This window comes from Dermacentor albipictus, chromosome 6, assembly GCF_038994185.2.
Source record: "Dermacentor albipictus isolate Rhodes 1998 colony chromosome 6, USDA_Dalb.pri_finalv2, whole genome shotgun sequence".
In the NCBI taxonomy this organism is placed as follows: Eukaryota; Metazoa; Arthropoda; class Arachnida; order Ixodida; family Ixodidae; genus Dermacentor; species Dermacentor albipictus.
In genome coordinates, this window is record NC_091826.1 from 49,381,808 (window position 1) to 49,400,432 (window position 18,625).

At 47.5% G+C, this 18,625-nt stretch overlaps 3 protein-coding genes across 6 annotated transcripts in view; 1 reads left to right on the forward strand and 2 right to left on the reverse strand.

Annotated features, from left to right (window-relative positions):
- LOC139046630 (tyrosyl-DNA phosphodiesterase 2-like) overlaps positions 1-18,351 on the reverse strand; it is an 85,550-nt gene extending 67,199 nt beyond the window's left edge. Inside the window, exon 1 of one of the 2 annotated variants that reach the window (XR_010569720.1) lies at positions 18,051-18,351. The gene's annotated coding sequence lies outside the window, so the exon portion shown is untranslated. The remainder of the gene's footprint in view (positions 1-18,050) is intronic. The other variant, XM_070540547.1, reaches the window with a different exon arrangement.
- The window catches only part of LOC135918671 (tyrosyl-DNA phosphodiesterase 2-like), a 281,692-nt gene that overhangs the window by 89,592 nt on the left and 173,475 nt on the right, over positions 1-18,625 (reverse strand). The window lies entirely within an intron of this gene.
- On the forward strand, positions 7,172-15,872 carry LOC135918669 (uncharacterized). Of its 2 annotated transcripts, XM_065452316.2 has the most exons (4): positions 7,172-7,395; positions 11,426-13,280; positions 13,870-13,913; positions 15,305-15,445. In XM_065452316.2, exons 2-3 carry the CDS (start codon positions 11,518-11,520, stop codon positions 13,889-13,891), a joined length of 1,785 nt encoding a protein of 594 aa, XP_065308388.1. In that variant the 5' UTR covers positions 7,172-7,395; positions 11,426-11,517; the 3' UTR covers positions 13,892-13,913; positions 15,305-15,445. The 2 variants fall into 2 exon arrangements, with proteins under 2 accessions (XP_065308388.1, XP_065308387.1); XM_065452315.2 differs by lacking the exon at positions 13,870-13,913 and having other exon boundaries at positions 7,173-7,395; positions 15,305-15,872.

Sequence of the window (18,625 nt, forward strand, 5' to 3'; positions counted from 1 at the left end):
CACCGGCTTATCCTGACAGAAAAGTTCGCAAAGCACGGAAGACACTAAAAAGAAGTGAGTGACGACGTTCGTCAGCAGTTGCTAAAAAGGAATTCGTCAAGACGTCGTGAATTGTCGCAGTATTTCACTAGTGTATGCTGTCTATTCTTACAAAAATTATCCTTACAAGTTATGTTGTCGTTCTTTTGACGCTTTGTTGCCTTCAATAGTCTTTGTGTTGAAAGCAATTGAATCGCATTCGTAATTTTTGCACGAGTAATTCAGAAAAAGAAAACAATCCCAGGGAACTTAAGCAATTCTTGTAAGTTGTGAATGCAAAAGCAATCATGGTAATTTGAACTCGTCTTAGCGGTCCTTCGAGTTTTGCACTGCGTGTAACGTATTAAAGCGCTATCTGCAGTACAAATCAGCAAGCAGCAGCAGCCTGCGGTGCCAACGCCGCATACCACCTACGTCCTACGCGAACGGAGAGCGCGGAAGCAGTACCCGCCGCCAAGGCCGGCAGGCGCGCCCATCAGCTAAGCCTAGTGAGATGAGTGAGAGAGAGATGCGGACAGCGCGCCGGTTGCCGAGAGAGAGGGAGAGCAAGGGTGAAGTGGCGTCGCGGCGATGCCCTCTCTCCTGTCGAAACACCTGGCGTGCTATGGCAACAGAAGGTGTGCCCTTTCGTTCGATCAGCTCCGTCGAGTCATACCCGTGACAAGGCGTCGCAGCCAATGGTAACTTGCGTTGCACGTGGATGAGTGTGAGTGTCAACTTTATTATTAGAAGGGGTAAGGGATAAGGGAGGCTAAGCTACGTAGGCTTCCAGGTGCACGTGGATGAAGTCTACCGCTGCGTTTATCACGAAAACGACCGCAAGTGCGTTCCTGTCGCTTCTCGTTTCCCCCCTTGTCTGTGTTATAGCTGCCTTTCATGACGATGCAATTTCTACTCGATTTGTTCTCCACCGGACGCATGAATTTATCGAGAACCGTTTCTTCTGATCTGGCTTTTGCACAACGGCCACCCAATGCACGTGTCACGTGTGTCTTGAGCCGACAACGTAAACGTCCTGTATCAGTTCCAGTACGCCCACTTCAAGCTTTCCATTGCCCGACGCACTTGTCTAATTTCTCGGCGTCTCAAGGGTAGTTGTTCGAAAACAAGCGCCCCGTAAAGAACGGCTTTCTTTGCGCCCGAAGAGTACTGTAGCGAGTAGGAAATGGTAATGAAATGTAGGTCTCAACGAAGCGAAAAGCATGAACTAGTCGCAGAGTACGTTAAATGAACGGTACGGACGTAATTAGCACCAAATTGTAAAAATATTGCCAATGCACTATTCTCCTGTAAAGGGTGCACCGCTGTTGTTATGGTCATACTGAGGCAAAGCCGCCGTATGACATACCTTCGGAAAATTGAAGGTCTTATTTAGACTAAACAGAGCTAGCCCGAGGCAATGCTGTCTGGAACGCGGCTTCACCGGTGTACACTTCGTTCTCGCGGATTCAACGCCTTTCGTTTATCTGACGTCCGAGTGCCGCGGGTTAGGAGCGGTGTCGCGAAACACTAAATGTCGTGCACCACCGAGTGCCCCAGGGGGCTCACTCCATCTGGTCGTCTGGCTGGCAATTCGCGCCTCCTTCCACCTTGCGGCTCGAGAAGTTATCGGGAAGGTGGGTGCGGGTTCAAACTGTCGGAAAGTTAATGAAACGTTGCGTAGGGACATCTGGCTCTACCGGCCAGCCGCCTTTCTCTTGCTGGCCTTACTCAATATCCATGATCCCTGCTGGGTGCGTGCAACATTTCGTCGTATCTGTGTGACAGGCTACGCTATAGACACGCGGCTGAACTCGCGCGTACCGATCATACACTGCGGCGAGCGCCTCCCCAATGGCTATAGAGTTAAATAAAGGGTCATTACATTGTGATGGTATCACTGCCGCTAGGAGTCGTCCAGCTATGTAGTGGCGTCATTTCCATGTTGTGCGCCCTTGGCTGGATGAAGCTTCGGCTCCCAGGTTGATCAGTTTGATCGGGTTGTAACAGTTTGATCGCAGCGACGTCGTTGACAATGAAATGCTTTCCTTGTGTAAGGCGTTTCTCTCGAGCTTCGCTCTCTGGATCTGTGTGATGGTTGAACGATGGCTTCGGGCACAGTCAAATACACGCGGCGGAGATTATGGGCCCCAGTGGGCTCGAATCTTCGGACCTGTGTTGTTGACCCGTTCGCGCATAGTTCGAGACCAGGATAATGAAATTTCAGAAATATTGATATCTGACATCATACCAGTCAGTATTCGAATACGCGGCTGACAATGTAGTTTGTCGACGAGAGCTGCATACCATCGGCTGGCGTGCACGGCAAGCACAACTATCGCGAAATACTATGAGCGGCAATAAGTCAGGGACGTTGAGCTAGAACAGTGCGCAGGCTGTCGACTTCGCGCACGCACGCACGCACGCACGCACACACAAACACACACACACACACACACACACACACGCACGCACGCACACACACACACACACACACACACACACACAAACACACACACACACACGCACACACGCACACACGCACACACGCACGCACGCACGCACGCACGCACGCATAATTCTCGTGTCTCCATTTCTATGAGAAACACGTGCCTAAAAATAATACTTTTTTTGACACTGTAAACAACAGCAGAAGCGTCGACAGCGTACTGGGCATGCGCAGGCTGGATCACGTAACGCTAACGCTAACTTCTTCGGTTTGCTGCGTTCACGCTTCAGCAAAGCTTTCCAGTATTCCACTAAAGCTTTCCATTTCTTCTAACCCTTAAGAAACAACTGTGCAGTGTCATTAGATGAGGGGCAGTAGGGAAGTGAAAGTGGACAGGAGAAGATAGGGGATGATAGGTGGCAGACTCGACCAAACTCCTAAGCAGACAGGTGACCGTCCTCAGCAAAGGGGCCAGCGTTGTAGGGCGTGCTCAAAAAGTGGCGATCCCCAGTTGCATTTACAAACTATCCAGAAGTGCGCATACGCCTAGCATGTCTATAAGTGCTATCTGGAAGAAATGTGCGTAATTCAAAATGTTTTTTCTACGGGAAAATTTTAAAGCCCTTAGACCAGTAACCCGCGTTCCAAACCTTAAATGTCGCCATGTGTTGCACTTGTATATCTGTGTTAGGTCACACCCGGCTTGTCAGTAAAGGCTGTCATAACTGACTCGTATTCCGGACTTTACCAGCAGACGTGCACGTATAAAAAAGCATCACGGTTTCACCATAAAGGCGAAGCAATGAATGCCATAGCAACGTATTCAAATATCACACAAAGTGTAAAGGCTCGCAGCTGTAATCACAGCATGAATTGCAGTAAACGTAAGCTTAATAAGTAAACGCGCGTGGTGTGGCCTGTGTAGACACCTTAACAGAGAGGACTCGATGACCGCGAAAAGCATCGGTCAGAGCTGCAAGGTCTTGTCGGCGTTGTCGCCTTGCGTTGACCTCGCGTTCCCGTAGTGCGACACGTTCATGGCGGTCACAGTGTGCGTCTGCTTGGCGCTTTCGAGTGAGTGAGTGAGTGAGTGAGTGAGTGAGTGAGTGAGTGAGTGAGTGAGTGAGTGAGTGAGTGAGTGAGTGAGTGAGTGAGTGAGTGAGTGAGTGAGTGAGTGAGTGAGTGAGTGAGTGAGTGAGTGAGTGAGTGAGTGAGTGAGTGAGTGAGTGAGTGTCAACTTTATTATTTGAAGGGGTAAGGGTTGGGGAGGCTAAGCTACGTAGGCTACCAAGCTGTGCTTCACGATGGCGTCTTCAGTTCGTGCCAGGACCCGTGTTTGGATGTCTCGGTCGGTGCAGGAGAGAATGGCCTCCCATTGTTCATCGGTGGACTGCCGGGCTTCGTCGCCGCTGTCTCTTAGCCTCGGCCTCGTGTTGCCCACAGCACCTCCTACGGGCGCTTCCGGCGTTGAGCTCCAGTGTGCTCCACTCACGCAGTTGCACGTTGTCTGTGCATCTGGGCCACGATGGAAGAAACGATGCGAACTAACGTAGTGGTCTTGGCGCGTATGCGGGCTCGCCTTTCTCCATTGCGACGAGCGTTTTTGCCGGAGCTTTTCGGCCGGAGTTCAGACAACACGCGCGAGCATGCTTGTGTGATTTGAGGGACGCAGTACGTCGCTTCGGGAAACCATGCACCTGCAGGGTACAATTCCAGCCACCGTACCGTGGCTACTGCGTGTGGGGAAACGATGGCATAAGGCGACAGGGTATGCATGGTGCTCATAGCATGTGTAGACTGTTTCGCAATTCTTTGCGGCAGGAAAATTTTTCTTACTTGAGGTTTTAGAATATGGCTGCTTCTGGGCACCAGTCTCTGTGACTGGAACACGAACGCGCCTAGACATCTTTCGTAACCTGTCGTTCGAATTCAGACGATAAGGAAGATCGCTCAGTTAGTGGAAGCAATGACCCTCAGGAAACATATGTAATGCTAAAGAATTCAGCCACAGTTTATGGGAGCAATGTTCTTCAGCAAGCATACATAAAACTAAGGAATTCAGCATTACTGGGTTTAATAATGGATTACGGCGACATATTGCACGGAGTGTTCATGAAACTCGCCAAGCGTTTCAACATGCTGGCTTGCACGCTGTAAATGCCTCGCAGTAGGCCACAGACGCAATAATAATAATAATAATAATAATAATAATAATAATAATAATAATAATAATAATAATAATAATAATAATAATAATAATAATAATAACCACATAACCGATAGGCACCCGTGGCCTAATAGTTAGCTGGTAGAGCTGTTGTGCTCATAGGTATCCTCGTTGAAATCCTGACATGTTGGACAATTTCCTTTATGTTTATTTGGTAGAGGAAAAATCTGTTTTAACAACTGATCCCTTTTTTTCCTTATCGAGTATATTTCAAACCTCTTTCATGCGCCCATTGCGGAGATTGTGCAGCTAAAAGAACCGGGCAACTAAAATTTTATCACTTTGAACTTTGAACTAACGTACTGTTTAACATATTTATTATTTAATAGTTTCAAAATATTTAAAATAAATAGCATCCGCTGCCACTGTCGCGTTTGTTACATTTGTTTTTGCGCTGTCATTCGAGAAATTCTGAGGAACAATCTTGTCAAGAATGTAAGATCTTGTATGACCAACTTTAGTGATAGGAACAGTATGGCTACATACCTCTCATATATAGCACAAATATCTAAATATCTTTGATGACCTGCTTTCTCTTTTGTGTATTGTTTGTGTATACTGAGTTAATGGAGAATACCTTAGTAACTTGCGATTCGCTGATGATATTGCCTTGCTTAGTAATTCAGGGGACCAATTGCAATGCATGCTCACTGATTTGGAGAGAAAAGCAGAAGGGTGTGTCTAAAAATTAATCTGCAGAAAACGAAAGTAATGTTTAACAGTCTCGGTAGAGAACAGCAGTTTACGATAGGTAGCGAGGCACTGGAAGTGGTAAGGGAATACATCTACTTCGGGCAGGTAGTGACCGCGGATCCGGATCATGAGACAGAAATAACCAGAAGAATAAAAATGGGCTGGGGTGCGTTTGGCAGGCATTCTCAAATCATTAACAGCAGGTTGCCATTATCCCTCAATAGAAAAGTGTATAACAGCTGTGTCTTACCAGTACTCACGTACGGGGCAGAAACCTGGAGGCTTACGAAAAGGGTTCTACTTAAATTGAGAACGACACAACGAGCTATGACAAGAAGAATGATGGGTGTAACGTTAAGGGATAAGAAAAGAGCAGATTGGGTGAGGGAATAAACGCGAGTTAAGGACATCTTAGTTGAAATCAAGAACAAGAAATGGGCATGGGCAGGACATGTATAGAGGAGGGAAGATAACCGATGGTCATTAAGGGTTACGGACTGGATTCCAAGGGAATGGAAGCGTAGCAGGGGACGGCAGAATGTTAGGTGGGCGGATGAGATTAAGAAGTTTGCAGGGACGACATGACCACAAATAGTACATGACCGGGGTAGTTGGAGAAGTATGGGAGAGGCCTTCGCCCTGCAGTGGGCGTAACCAGGCTGATGATGATGTTGTGTATACTGTCAAAACCAGCAATAAGGAAAAATAAATGTGCGGAGCCTCATGGTAACGCCGACAGCGTCCATATAATTGCGATCGCAACAAAGTATAGTTGGATGTGTGTCATTGCCGACATCAAGGAATGTCTCCATCGATTTAGCACACTTTTTATTTTCAATCCTAAAATGTTTTCACTGTCAAAAGAAGTAGTGCTACGAGGCTACGAAATTTGCACGCATGTCTTGGGATCAGCTTGCGCAAGACAGTGGTTAGTATGGTCGGCGTGTCATGACGTGGGCGGCAAGAAAGGATATCCAGTGACACAATATCGATCGGAGCCCGTAATGGACCTTGTAAAGTAATTCCCAGTCACTATAAAAGACCCCTCGCGTCTACTTCACAGAGCAAGAGGCGACACGGGGGCGGAAACGAGAAGGCACAAGCGTGGGCTTCCAACTGACATATTTATTGGCGCGTACGACTTCTTTGCACACGCATACACGAGATTACACGAAAAATGTTTACGCGAAGCGAAAATACAAAGCGTCACACAAAAAGCTGATCGATCACTGGCGTCCGCTGCGCGTGCTTCCTTCTTCTAAGAATCACATTTCTTTATGAGGTGGGACTATCGATGGCTTATTAACACGCGAACACCACTCCCATTAACAGTGGGCTGCTTCGCTAAATTATTACACGCGTCTTTTCGTTCCTCAACTCGGAAATCACAGCGGTAAGCTCGAAGCGCTACACGTCTTCGTCCGCGTGTTGCTCTTGCTCTGTTTACACACAAATAAAGTCCCACGATTAGGATACTCCCTAATGCGAAATGTGAGCGCAGCTCGATACGTCTTTTCATTTCGCGATGTATTGAGGCAAAGAATTTGAGACTGAAAATACCGCACCGATTGGCAGTGGGCCACTGTCGCCAGCGCCTCCGCAGAGGAGGAGGGGGGGGGGGGAGGCAGTATGGGTACGCTTCCGTGGCGAGCGGCATCAGAGCCAGCTGTGGAAGAATACGACGGCGAACGCGCGAGCAGTGGCACGAGCGCGTTCACGCGGTTACGCAGAGCGACGCCGACGCTCAACCCAGGAACGAGTACCTAAGAGCCGCGCTCTAAGAGAAGGACAGTATTAGCTCGGGAAATCGAAATGCGTGATCATCTAATTTTCTGGCCAATCCCTTGCAGTGGGTAGGAGCCACACGCTCGATAGGAAACAATATCTCTCCGGGAGGGTTTGTGCCATTGCAGAAGGTATCATCATCAACACTGCCAAGAAGCAGAACATCGCCGGAGCTAGCCCTGAATGGTGTGACCTGGTTGGCCCGATCGTGGTAGCTGCCTTGGTGAGTAATGAATGCACTTTTCACTTAACACAGCTCAAATAGGTGTACTGCTTTAACTTGACCCGCAGCAGAGGCGACGCGTTCTTGTCAGGGCATTATTACTGTGGGAAACGTTTTTGTCTGTCTTGTCAAGCTATCCTGCAGCTGTAGTCTTAATGAACAGGCCATCTCAGGAATGCGAGAAAGCAGGTTGTTGGTAAAAACATTGAAGAGAATATCGAAACAGGGTAGGCCCCACAACTACCATGTATTTTTACGCCACATTGTGTAATCCGTTTCACACACAACCTTCAAAGCCGTGGACGCTACGTAGCCATGCTTCTTGCAGTAGCTGCATTCGAACAGCAGTCACACGCGATTGCTCTTTATTTACGGTCAGCATTAAGTGAAAAAAAGTTTATAACCTTTGATTTGAATGCGTCGTATGTTTTACAACAGTTATTGCGCTTTCTCAGATCACTTTGCGTTTCGTTGTCTTCATTTTCGGTGTTCCTTCTTTCTTTTAATTTGCAGCCCGTCGCGGCGTTTCACGCGCCTCCAGGAGCTCGGCTCGTGCGAATACGTGTAAACCATTAACGTTCACCCTCGAAATTCCTGGAGTTGTACATTTAACCCCACGTTCAGAAGTTCATCTCGACTCGAAGCTCGTGCTTGACTTATTCTGATGGACGCCTGTCGTGAACGCGCCGAAGTAAACGCAGTGAGCGTCTTCGGCATGTTCACGCAGGCGCCATTCATGTCATGCACGCGGGCTTCAATTTACGATGCCATTCCGAACACCGAGGTTAGACTGTCGAAGTTCTTGCTCGAAACGGGGTAGGCCCCACAACTATCATGTATTTTACGGCACATTGTGTGCTCCATTTCACACACAGCCAGCAAAGCCGTGGATGCTAGCTAGCCATGCTTCTTGCAATAGCTGCGTTCCAACAGCAAGCAGTCACAAGGCTTTTCACGGCGTCGCACGCTGAGTATGAAACGGAGAACAGCTAGGTTCCTGTCCCGTCAATTTCTGATAAAATTAATATAATGTGCGCCCGATTGAGCAATCGAACCAGGCGTCGTCGAGTACGACCGCGCGGTGTCCTGACCATTAGCACGGCAGCCCTGGAACGCGAGCACAGCAGCGAGGCTGTGCCCGTATATAAGGCACCGACAGTACGCATACTTGCCTCGTTCCAGAGCGAGCCGGGCTTTTAGAAACATTTTTGTGGGCGTGCGTCCCGTGCTGCTTCATCGTCGTTGTTGCTCGCGACAGCTCGCGCTTCGGCAGAACGAAGCCACAGCTCGTATGCGCTCGCCAGATTCCGCTATGCAAATAGCGCAGGAACGGAACGCGTGAACAGCAGCCATAATTACAAGTCCCAGCTTCGTGACCGCCGTTTGCCTATACACAACGTCGCATTACAACAAGTTGCCTATGGTGAGCAGGTGTGGCCGCTTCGGTTGTCCTCGTGGTACCTATAGGCGACCACTCAGGTATGGTGAGAAAGGCGCATTGAAAAAAAAAAAAGCACGCCGTGCACGCGATGCTTGGGCACGCTGTGAACCCAGGACCTCCGCCAGTGCGCGTGCTCGCTCAAGGACACCGAGGACCACAGAGCGATGCGCGAACCACAGGCGTTGCGTTGGCAAAAGGACGTATGCTACTTTCCCTTCTGAATTTCCCGTATTCGTTTATCCACATATCTACGCTTATCGATTGACGCAGAAGCGACGCTTCTGAAGGACGTTCTTTCGTTTCATCATCTTCATCGATTAAGGTTCAGTTTGTAGGCTTTGAACCAAAAGTGATTTACTCTGCGTCACAGCAGGACGCAGTGCTGGCGCTTCCAAGCAAACAACCTTCTCCGTGTGATATTCAGGCTGTCCATGGGGCTTCATTTATTTTAGGCAAGACCGTTTGCTATGAAACAAACGCTGACAAACCCGCTAAAGTGGAATAATTTGGCGATGTTTTTTTTTTCTTTCGGAGCATTTCAACTGCCCTTAGTTGCCTACTGTAGAAAGATACAGAGGCTGTCCTGATAAGCTGTGACTTAGGTTGTGGAAGCGGTATTTTTTTGCAGAAATATTTCACGCCCGCGTGAACGAACGACTGATTCTGGTTCAGAAAAAAAGAAGTATGGCAAATGAAGTAAAAACAACTGCAACAAAAATTACTCATTCGGCGCCGTCTCCGTCTCTTCACATGAATGTGAAACACACAGAATTTTATGAGACTACAACTGGACAAAGTTAAATAGAGGTTGTTGCATCTGAAACAGAAATGTAGATTATAGTGAGTGCATCAATAGCTAAAGTTTAAGTTAGGTCATTGAAGTTTGTGCAAACGCTGTTGTAAATTGGTAATCTTTAGAAATATGGAAACACGAAGTTAACAAATCCTCAAACGTGCCCGAACATCGTGGTTCTGTAAATTGCGTTTGTTAGGTCGTCTGAAGCGGACAAATACAGGACCCTATGACGTAAAAGTGTTCCAATCAATTTTAATTCCAATCTCTTGACGCCAAGTTTACGTAACCGCCAACGCGAGCATCAGGCGGTGACCCGCCGCGTTTTATGGACAGCCCAGTCGAACACCTTCCTTGTTCAGAGAAGGTTACTTTTGTTATATTCCAAAAAGAATTGCACTACCTACATTGACAGGCTTTCCTGATCTCACGAGGCGAAGAGCACGAAGCACTGTATAGAAGGTTTTGTTGGGGCCGAGCTAGAGTAGCGAAAGTAGATGACCGAATGACTAAGGTGGTGCCGGCGTCAGCTACTGGCCCGCTTTCCCTTGGTTAGATTTATGTGGCTGGTCGAAAATAGCAACGGCGTACAATGGAATGCCAAAAAAATGCCACTAAAAGAGATCCTCAGTGAAGAAAAGTTGGCAAAGAGACGCGAAAATTTTTACTATGTGCAATTCGATCCATTTTCTCAGGCAGCTCAGAGTAGCCATGGTCGGAGAAATCACGGGGCCGCCATCTTCTATTTCTTTAAGAACGGAGCAACCACCGGCTATTCTGAAAGGAAAATTCAGTTTTGTTCGGCATATCAATGCATCTTTAGTGCGCAGACGTCAGTTTGATGTGGTGGTTTTTTGCTGTATTGTGGCGTCGCGTGACAGGCGGGCTAAGTACACGCAGCCAGAAACTTTTCACCAATAGCTCGGGAGCTAATCTGTCCTTATTTCTGGTTAGAGTTTTGATCCCCCCAAGTCGCGGCTTACAGTCTTGATCGCTTACATTTTTGCAAGAGGGGCAATGGCGAACCCCTCTTGAAAAGCAGCTACCTCTAATGGTTTAGCTTAATGCTCGCTTCAACAATTGTTAGGTTGTGCAATGCCACGAGCAGCCATCGCTGCCTCTTTTTTAAATTTTCTTGGGAGACATTTCAAAAGCTGTAACCTTTAGGTAATAAATAAAGTGGCAGGGTTTGGCAGGAGAACGCAAAACACGAGCAAAAAGATTTGCGTTCGGGGGTTCACAGATCAGTTTAGGCTACCAGAGGCTCGTTAAGCGTGTAACACCCAAACACAGTGCCCCATCATGAAAAACTGGATCAAAGTGTTCAAAACTGATTCAAGTTATTGAGAGTGCATTTGTAGAGAAAAGAACAATGAAATATAATCGCATAGTAAATAATTATTCCGTTAAAGCATAATTCGACCATCCACAGTTGCTTATTCGCTCCACAATGTTAGGAGTGCAGCTATGCGCTTTGTGTCAAGTGTCCCTCACTTCCATCAGCATTTCTAGGCATCAGAGATAGATCAGCACATGAAATATATTGGATAGTAAGTAATTATTAGCAGTTAAATTTAACAACGAAAATGCTTTTTGCGTTCATTCGCAATCAGAATGCACCCGCTGTGAACAGGCACCGAACTGCGACGTCACGAACGCAATATGGGAGGAGTTATTGCAGCGAGAAAACAGAAATGCCTAAATTTGAAAATTTTGCTTAAAAGGGGGGGGGGGCAAGAACTTCCTAATTATCGGAATAATGTTTTCACCACTTCTTTATCATCATATATACGCAGTTGCTCTGGAAAAATCCGAAGCCTCCACGACAGTCCTGGGAGACATTGCTGGCTTCCTGGGCGTGACCTCAGACAGTATTCAAGAGACTAGCATGCACACCGACACGAATGGGTCTGAAGTTGACCTCACCGACCACTGCGTACCATGCACGGTAGCCGAAAACCAAACATGCCAGATCGCCGACAAGCTCTCCGCCTGGAACAGGCTTCTTCTGGCATCCAACTTTGAGCTGCGAGAACAGGCGGACATGTCTGGCCAGCTGTGCCTAGGGAATTTTACTGGTAATGTTCACTTACGTCAGCCGCCGCAGAACCAGGACCGTCTTCGATGGTTGCTCAGGACTCATCACTGCATTGGTTCCGTCGACCTCAAGCTCCACATTGTCACAAACCCCGACTTCTACGTACTGGAGGCTCTTCGACATAGTTCAGGGATCAAGACCGTGATACTATATATCCAGGGACGGAAAGCATTAAATGCCGCTTCTGCATTAATACCCAGCTTGACAAATATAAAAACACTTCACTGCGAGGCCGACTTATCGCGCGAGGATTCCTCGGAAGGCTTTGTAGCAGCACTGTCGGCGCTTCAGCGGGCTTCATCGTCCCTGGAGAGCCTACATCTAAACGGGTTTTTGATACAAGGGCAGGCGGCGGAGAATTTCGTCGGAGAATTCTTAAGCAAATCCGCGCTCAAAGAACTAGTGTTGCAGAGGGTCGCATTCGAATGCGAGTCCTACCCACACGCCTTACGCGAATACATTGGCACGACTACGTTTCTAAATGCAGTGACTCTTGACATGGTGGTGAATAAGGTAACCCAAACGGCTATTCTTGAAGGCGTGCTGAAAAACAAAAGTATCAAGAAGCTCTCCATGTACGTGTTCACTGGAAACGAAGAAATCGCGGAGCTGGTTGCTGGGGTGATCAGCAGAAATCGGGTAATACGCAACTTGACCTTATCGACCTTCGTCCGACACGTGCCTGAAATGCACGACGTTTGCGACCGCTGGCTCCGCGCTGTCATTCAAAATGATACGCTGGAAGAAGTGGGCCTTCCACTGCAGATATTCCACCCATCACAATGGGCCACATTTATCATGGCGCTGCCGCAAAATGGAAATCTAAAGAAGGTCCACATCGATGCAGGGTTCAACGCTGAACTGCTACGACCAGTTTGCTCGATGCTCATGACAACTGGCTCCGACAAAAGAGTTTCTATCGGAACCTACGAGTATAGAGAAGACGTGGACTTGATACGCTGCAAAGCATTCCGGGCAATACATTTCTCCGCGTTGGAACCGGACGACTATTTGGGTGTCGCTTTGCAACTACTTCCAAGTTGTGAGCACGTGACGATGTTGAGCATCCGCGTAGACATCGGCAACCGGAGGCTCTTTTCGCCACTGGCCGAATACTTAAAATGCACAACTGTGCTGCGAGAGCTCGAATTGATTGTTTCGTATGACGTCCAACTGGTCGAGGCCCACGGCGCCAATCCGGGGTGGTCGGTCGTGCTAGAATCCCTGTGTCGAAACAAAAGCTTGAGGAAGCTGACGCTTTATCATCAATGCCTGACCAGTCGAGACATGGAGGGCTTGGCGGACGTACTTAAACGAAGCCGAAGCATCAGCTCGGTCGTCCTTACGAACGAGACCGCGGGAGACACCGCCGCCTTTGTGCGACGACTGTCGAAGGGCATTGCGGACAACTGCACGTTGTTGAAAGTGGATTGCTTGGCTCACGTCGAAGCCGAGGCCGCAGGTGACTGCCTGGCTGTGCGAGAGGCAACGTTACGAAACTCGGGTCTGGTCGCACGAGCTGCTCGAATAAAGAAGGCTTCAGATTACGACAGGTACGTATATTAGGCAAAAGACGTGGCGCTTTGCGTTAGAAACTGTGTCGTCCTCTTCTCAATGCGGTAGAATCGCTTCTGTTTTCTCTCAGCCACATCTTCTGAATCTGCCACCTTGCTTAGCCAAATAGCGCTCACAACGTGACCTGCATACGGTGCCCATTAGGAAAAAAATAATTTAGCTACACTGTAGGCCCTAAAAAAATGCAGCGCTTTAGTAAACGGTATCCCGTTCAAAGGCAGCTGAAGCAGAGACCCTTCGAGAAGTACCGCTAAAGACACGTACAAAAGTTAAATTTTGAAAGGTACATACGAGATTTTTGGCTAAACCATTCAATTTTTGCCGCTCCGGGTATTAGTACATCTACCGAGGGCCAGAGTTACACATGAAAACGATGGAAAACTTAGGCAACGCAGTGTTTGGGAGAGTAACCTGCGCCAAGTAATAATACCGTGTCATGACGTGTTCAGACCAATATATAAAAGTTGTGTAATAGCTACCGCTATCGTTTAAGTGCGATCGCATTAACATGGTCATCATGATGAGTTCTTCATGATTGTTTCTTTTTTTCCTATTTGCTTTTTCCAGTATTTCATTCAAAATATTTTAGGTCCAAAGGGGAGTAATTTTCCGTAAGTCAAAAGAATTTATCCTATGTTACATGTGACAAACTTATTTCTAGTATGTTCAGCAGTTATCTAATAGCTGTTTTGCGTTCTACACGCGCTAGAACTAAGGAGCTGAATTTGGCTTCGAGCTAAATCTTCTTTTAAGGAATGTTTATCAGCGAAATTATTCGCGTACATGCGGTTGTCGTTTTCCTTTCAAAGACCTGTGCGCAATCGGCCTGCTTTGAATTTCAAACAAGGGTAACGAAATTTGGGCACTCATTTGAAGCACTGCTTCCAAAATATTGTCGCCATGCAGGGTTTCCTTGCAGACGTATGTTCAATTTTCTGTCGATGAAAATCTATTTACCGTGAAAATTTTGAGTACGTTGATTGTTTGCGTCTCACCTGCGTGTATTCATCCTGTGTACACTCTATGCCCGCGAAGTGAAAGTGTATACTTATTATGAGAAGTCCTGCGGAACTCTTTGCACAGGCACTTACAATACACAAGGTACCGCAGGTACAAAATAGCATCCTGGAAGCTCGATCTTGAAGAGCGTAGTAGCTTAAGTCAGATACAAAAGTGATGGTACTTGTTTGTTGATTATAATTGCGGTCGTTTTCTCTCGGAGCGTTCTTTTTTCCTCATTTGCGAAAAACGGGGCCCCATAAGAACATTTAAAAAAGTAAGTTAGTGTATTTCCGATGAGAATGGACAATTCTGGCGACAGTTGCAACATCACTTCAACAGTACTCACATTTGAGCCTGCTTTCAGAAGTAACGGGACATAAGTAACGCGCTGAGGAATGAGCCTAGTGCTATTTTTTTTTGCTCCAAAGTTTCATCCGTTATAAATGGGAACTTCTTCCTTAGGTTCACTGCAAGGTGAATGGATTCCGTGAGTGATCAGTAGTTCCACATGCCTTCGTTAGCCATTTCAAAGGCATGTCTCCAAACTTTATTTCATGATAACTTCTAATCATCCACCCCATACGTCAGAGCTACCTCCAGGTACCCTTTTTCTCACTGTGAAGGACTACCGGATATCTATCTATTCTACGCGTGACACGACCGACCCAAACCCCACACTTTTTCCTGTTCGCACTCTTTCCTGATCGAGCCAGCTGTATTATTAGCCACCCTCTTTTGTTCTTTTATGGACACCCCCGTCTTCTCGCTCAGCAGTGCGGCATTTTTCTTTTTTTGTTCCGTGGAAAGTTGAGCTGCCCTTAGCGTGCTCTTTGCCATCATGCGAGCCTCGGCTTCACAACTGAACACTCGCAATATGCACCGAATGCAAGCGGTGCGTAATCTACCGGTAACATCCCGTAGATTAGCTTAAAGCTGTATACACCACGCTACTCCATGCAAGAACTTCAGTTTCTCCAAAGGCAGCACTGGTCACGTGCAGGTACGTCACCGGAGCCATGGAGCGAATTTCCCGGTATCCTGCCCTACTGGACGAGGTTGCCATGGAGGCCCGCATCGACAAAGCAGAGCTCACTGTCTTGGTGCGAGACCGCCTGAAAAGAACCGAAAGCATGGACGGATTTATGCGGGCCGCCGGAGTGGTCAGGGAGCGAGTCGTTTGCCATCCATCGCCGAGCGACGACCGCATGCAGCTGGATGACCTGATCGAGGACTGCTGGAGGCACGTGCGACGATACCTCGTGATTGACGATGTCAAGGACAGCATTTGCAGGATGTGAAACCGCTGGGCCGTGAAAAACTTTGTCAAGGACCCAGAGAACCATTGCCTACTGTAGCTTCTGACAAAAGTAGTATTGGGCACCGCGCGTATATGAATATTGATAATTTTTAAAATTTTATTTCTATTACAATAGAAAGCAGGCACGAAGAATATGTAGCTGTGCCCTGCCTGAATTTCCCCTTTACTAGGAGTTTGGTACAGATTCCATAGCAAATGTACATTTGAAACAAGTACAAGGTTTCAGAAATAACAAAGTTGGAACACTTTTCTGCTGGTGTGGAGTTCATTTTCATCATTGCCAAGACTTCGGGGATTGCGTTTCTTCACTTAGTTGCGGTGACAAAGCTAAGCATGTTTCCAGCCTTTAAGGTCGCTTCACTTAGATGTCATATCAGAACTGCTTGTCCTCCGAAGATGCTGGTACAGCAGGGGGCCGCCAAGCAGTTTCTCTGTACGACACTGAGTGGACTAGGGGATCACAACGTTAGTCTGTGCAGGCAATGGAAGTGGGCGTGTGGAATTAGCCACTCGGAGAGCGAAACAGTGCATGATAAACTTTTATGCTTCTCGCCACCAACCTTTTGGCTGGCAGGTCTTGCCGAAGATCCTCAACATGAGGTTTGCCTATACTACTTTTGTTCACAAAATTGCCGCTTTACACGCCACCTAATTCAAGCTGCAATCACTCGCGGGAGGCGATGCAAAGTGGCTGGCTCGACCTCCGGGGAAGGGAGAGGGGCGTGGGTACGTCCGCCCCGCCGCTAACGCCAACAAACTTGCCCGATAGTCGATTGTTCCATCAGTCGGACACGCAAGTACTGTCCACATCCCCACCTTGCGATGATTGCCTCTCAGTGAGAAAACAAAATGAGGAAGGCTTTGCGTTTTTCTGCTTGCTCGCATCGAAAGTGTTTCCGACCCCGCAAAATGTCATGGCGCAATTACGCCATGAAATGTCAATTATGCCATTAAGTGTATCAACACTTTATCTAAATGTACTGCTGCAGGCATAGATACTTCACATGTGCTTTTTATCGCGCCAAGAAAAATAGTGTTTTAAGATTTGTCTTTGGTGCTTTTGGAGTGGTTTGTTACAAACGCTATGCTCCGCAGACCCGTACTGTTTCCATGCTTTGAACACGCGTCGTTCCTGCTCACCAAAACACGTCCTGCCGCGCCCCGATGCAATCACTGGTATGTTTTAACTCGCAACTCTTAGGCGACCGTTTCTGCTGGGAGTGTCGGCGTTGTCCCTCGTAACCGAGCGAACGAGCACAGCGAACGATGAAAGCGAACGCGGAGCGCAGCGGGAGCCGAAAGACTGCTATAGCGAAGAGATCGCGAGGAGGAAAGTGGGGAAGGGTGCAGCGGAACCATGAGGCGGAAAGCGGAGGAGACAGCGTTAGAAATAAAGCGTAGTGCCGTGCAAGATGGGCTTTGTGGCGACGATGGCTGTGAGATAGCGCTTGAGTAGCGCGTATTGTCTGTATGCAAACAAAGTGCTGCATTAGCGGGGGTCTGTCTGCAGCGGCTGCTGTGAATCGTGCCCACGCGCCGCCTCTCGTGATGTACCGATTAGCGAGGCAATCGCGCCGCACATCGCTTCGTTTGCAAGGAGCCGCACGAGATTGATTGTCCGCGCCAGCCAATATATCGCGAAATGAAAACACGTACGCAGCTGCGCTCTAATTTCGCATTAGTGAGTATAATAACAGTCGGTGAATTTTTTAGTACAGCTGTGCAAGGCACTTTCCAATCGTGCATGGGTGCTATAACATAAAACAATTCTAACCTGTTCCTCTTCCACTTCCGTCGTCGGACTTCTGAAATCGGTCAAACATATTCTGGCCTCGTCTATAGTTTGCGTATCTGTCACATAACGTCACGGTAACCGCGAAGTGTCGAAATCTCAGAATGACGTGTGCATACTCATTATGCACGATGAAGCCAAAGAAACGACAAAAATGTCAGATTTTGTGCCATAATGGATTTCACGGAGTATAAAAGAAAAAAAAATGACAACCATTCCACTCTGTGAAGATGGAAGGGCAGCGAAAGCTGACGACAGTTAAAGCTCTCAAACGAGAAGCAAAGTGCCTCCACCGCGTTCAGTTTCGCCAGATGCTCCGGAATCCGTTGGCACAATTATCCGTTCGTGGTCGAGTACTGTGGCACCACACCCCTCAACAGAGATTCCTTACAGTTTATATTTTAGCCTTTTTTTTTTCACATCGCGGGAACGACGCATCCCCGTGAACCTTGGCACAGACATAACTTCGTAACCTATCTGGTGTTGTCCATAGCGCGCAGCCTGTTGTGCACTTCAAAACATTGTGATGGAAAGTAACACGGCAGCTGCGACAAAATCAATCAATCAATCAATCAATAAATAAATCAATCAATCAATCGCATGAGACGTCTGATGAGAAAAGAACGAAATACTTACGAGTGAGCTGGTCTCACTTGTGGGCCAACTAGTCGCCTGGTCGCAAGCCTTGTCTAACCTTGTTAACCTCAGGTGCAGCTCGGGGGCCCAGGCGCAGCAGCCAGTTACAGCAGTTGCACGAACACCGCTGAAGGCCGACACATGTCCGGTGTTCCTTACTAATTTCACGCGAAAACAATTAACTGAACCCCTTGAACCACGATGCAACACACCTTACACACCGTAAAATTCATACCACCGAAATTGGTGCCACTCAAGGCGGAACTAGCAGCAACACATTCAATGGGGGGCGTGTTGTATTTGTAGAAGACCAACTTTACAAAAGCGTCTTTTCTTTCTTTTTTCTTCCAGGTGCGCTAGCAAAAATATATTTTATTCTTAACAAAATAAATTTCACTCGTCTTGCCGTTGCTCGTCGCATCTATATTTAAAAATAATTAAGGGGTAAATTTTGTTTCCAAGACACACAGACAAACATACAGCTTTGTATGTCTATTTCAAAAAGTGATTTTCTTTTATCAGTAGTGTTTGCCCCACCTGACCTAGTCGTGCTTCAATCGGACCGCTTTTCGTCC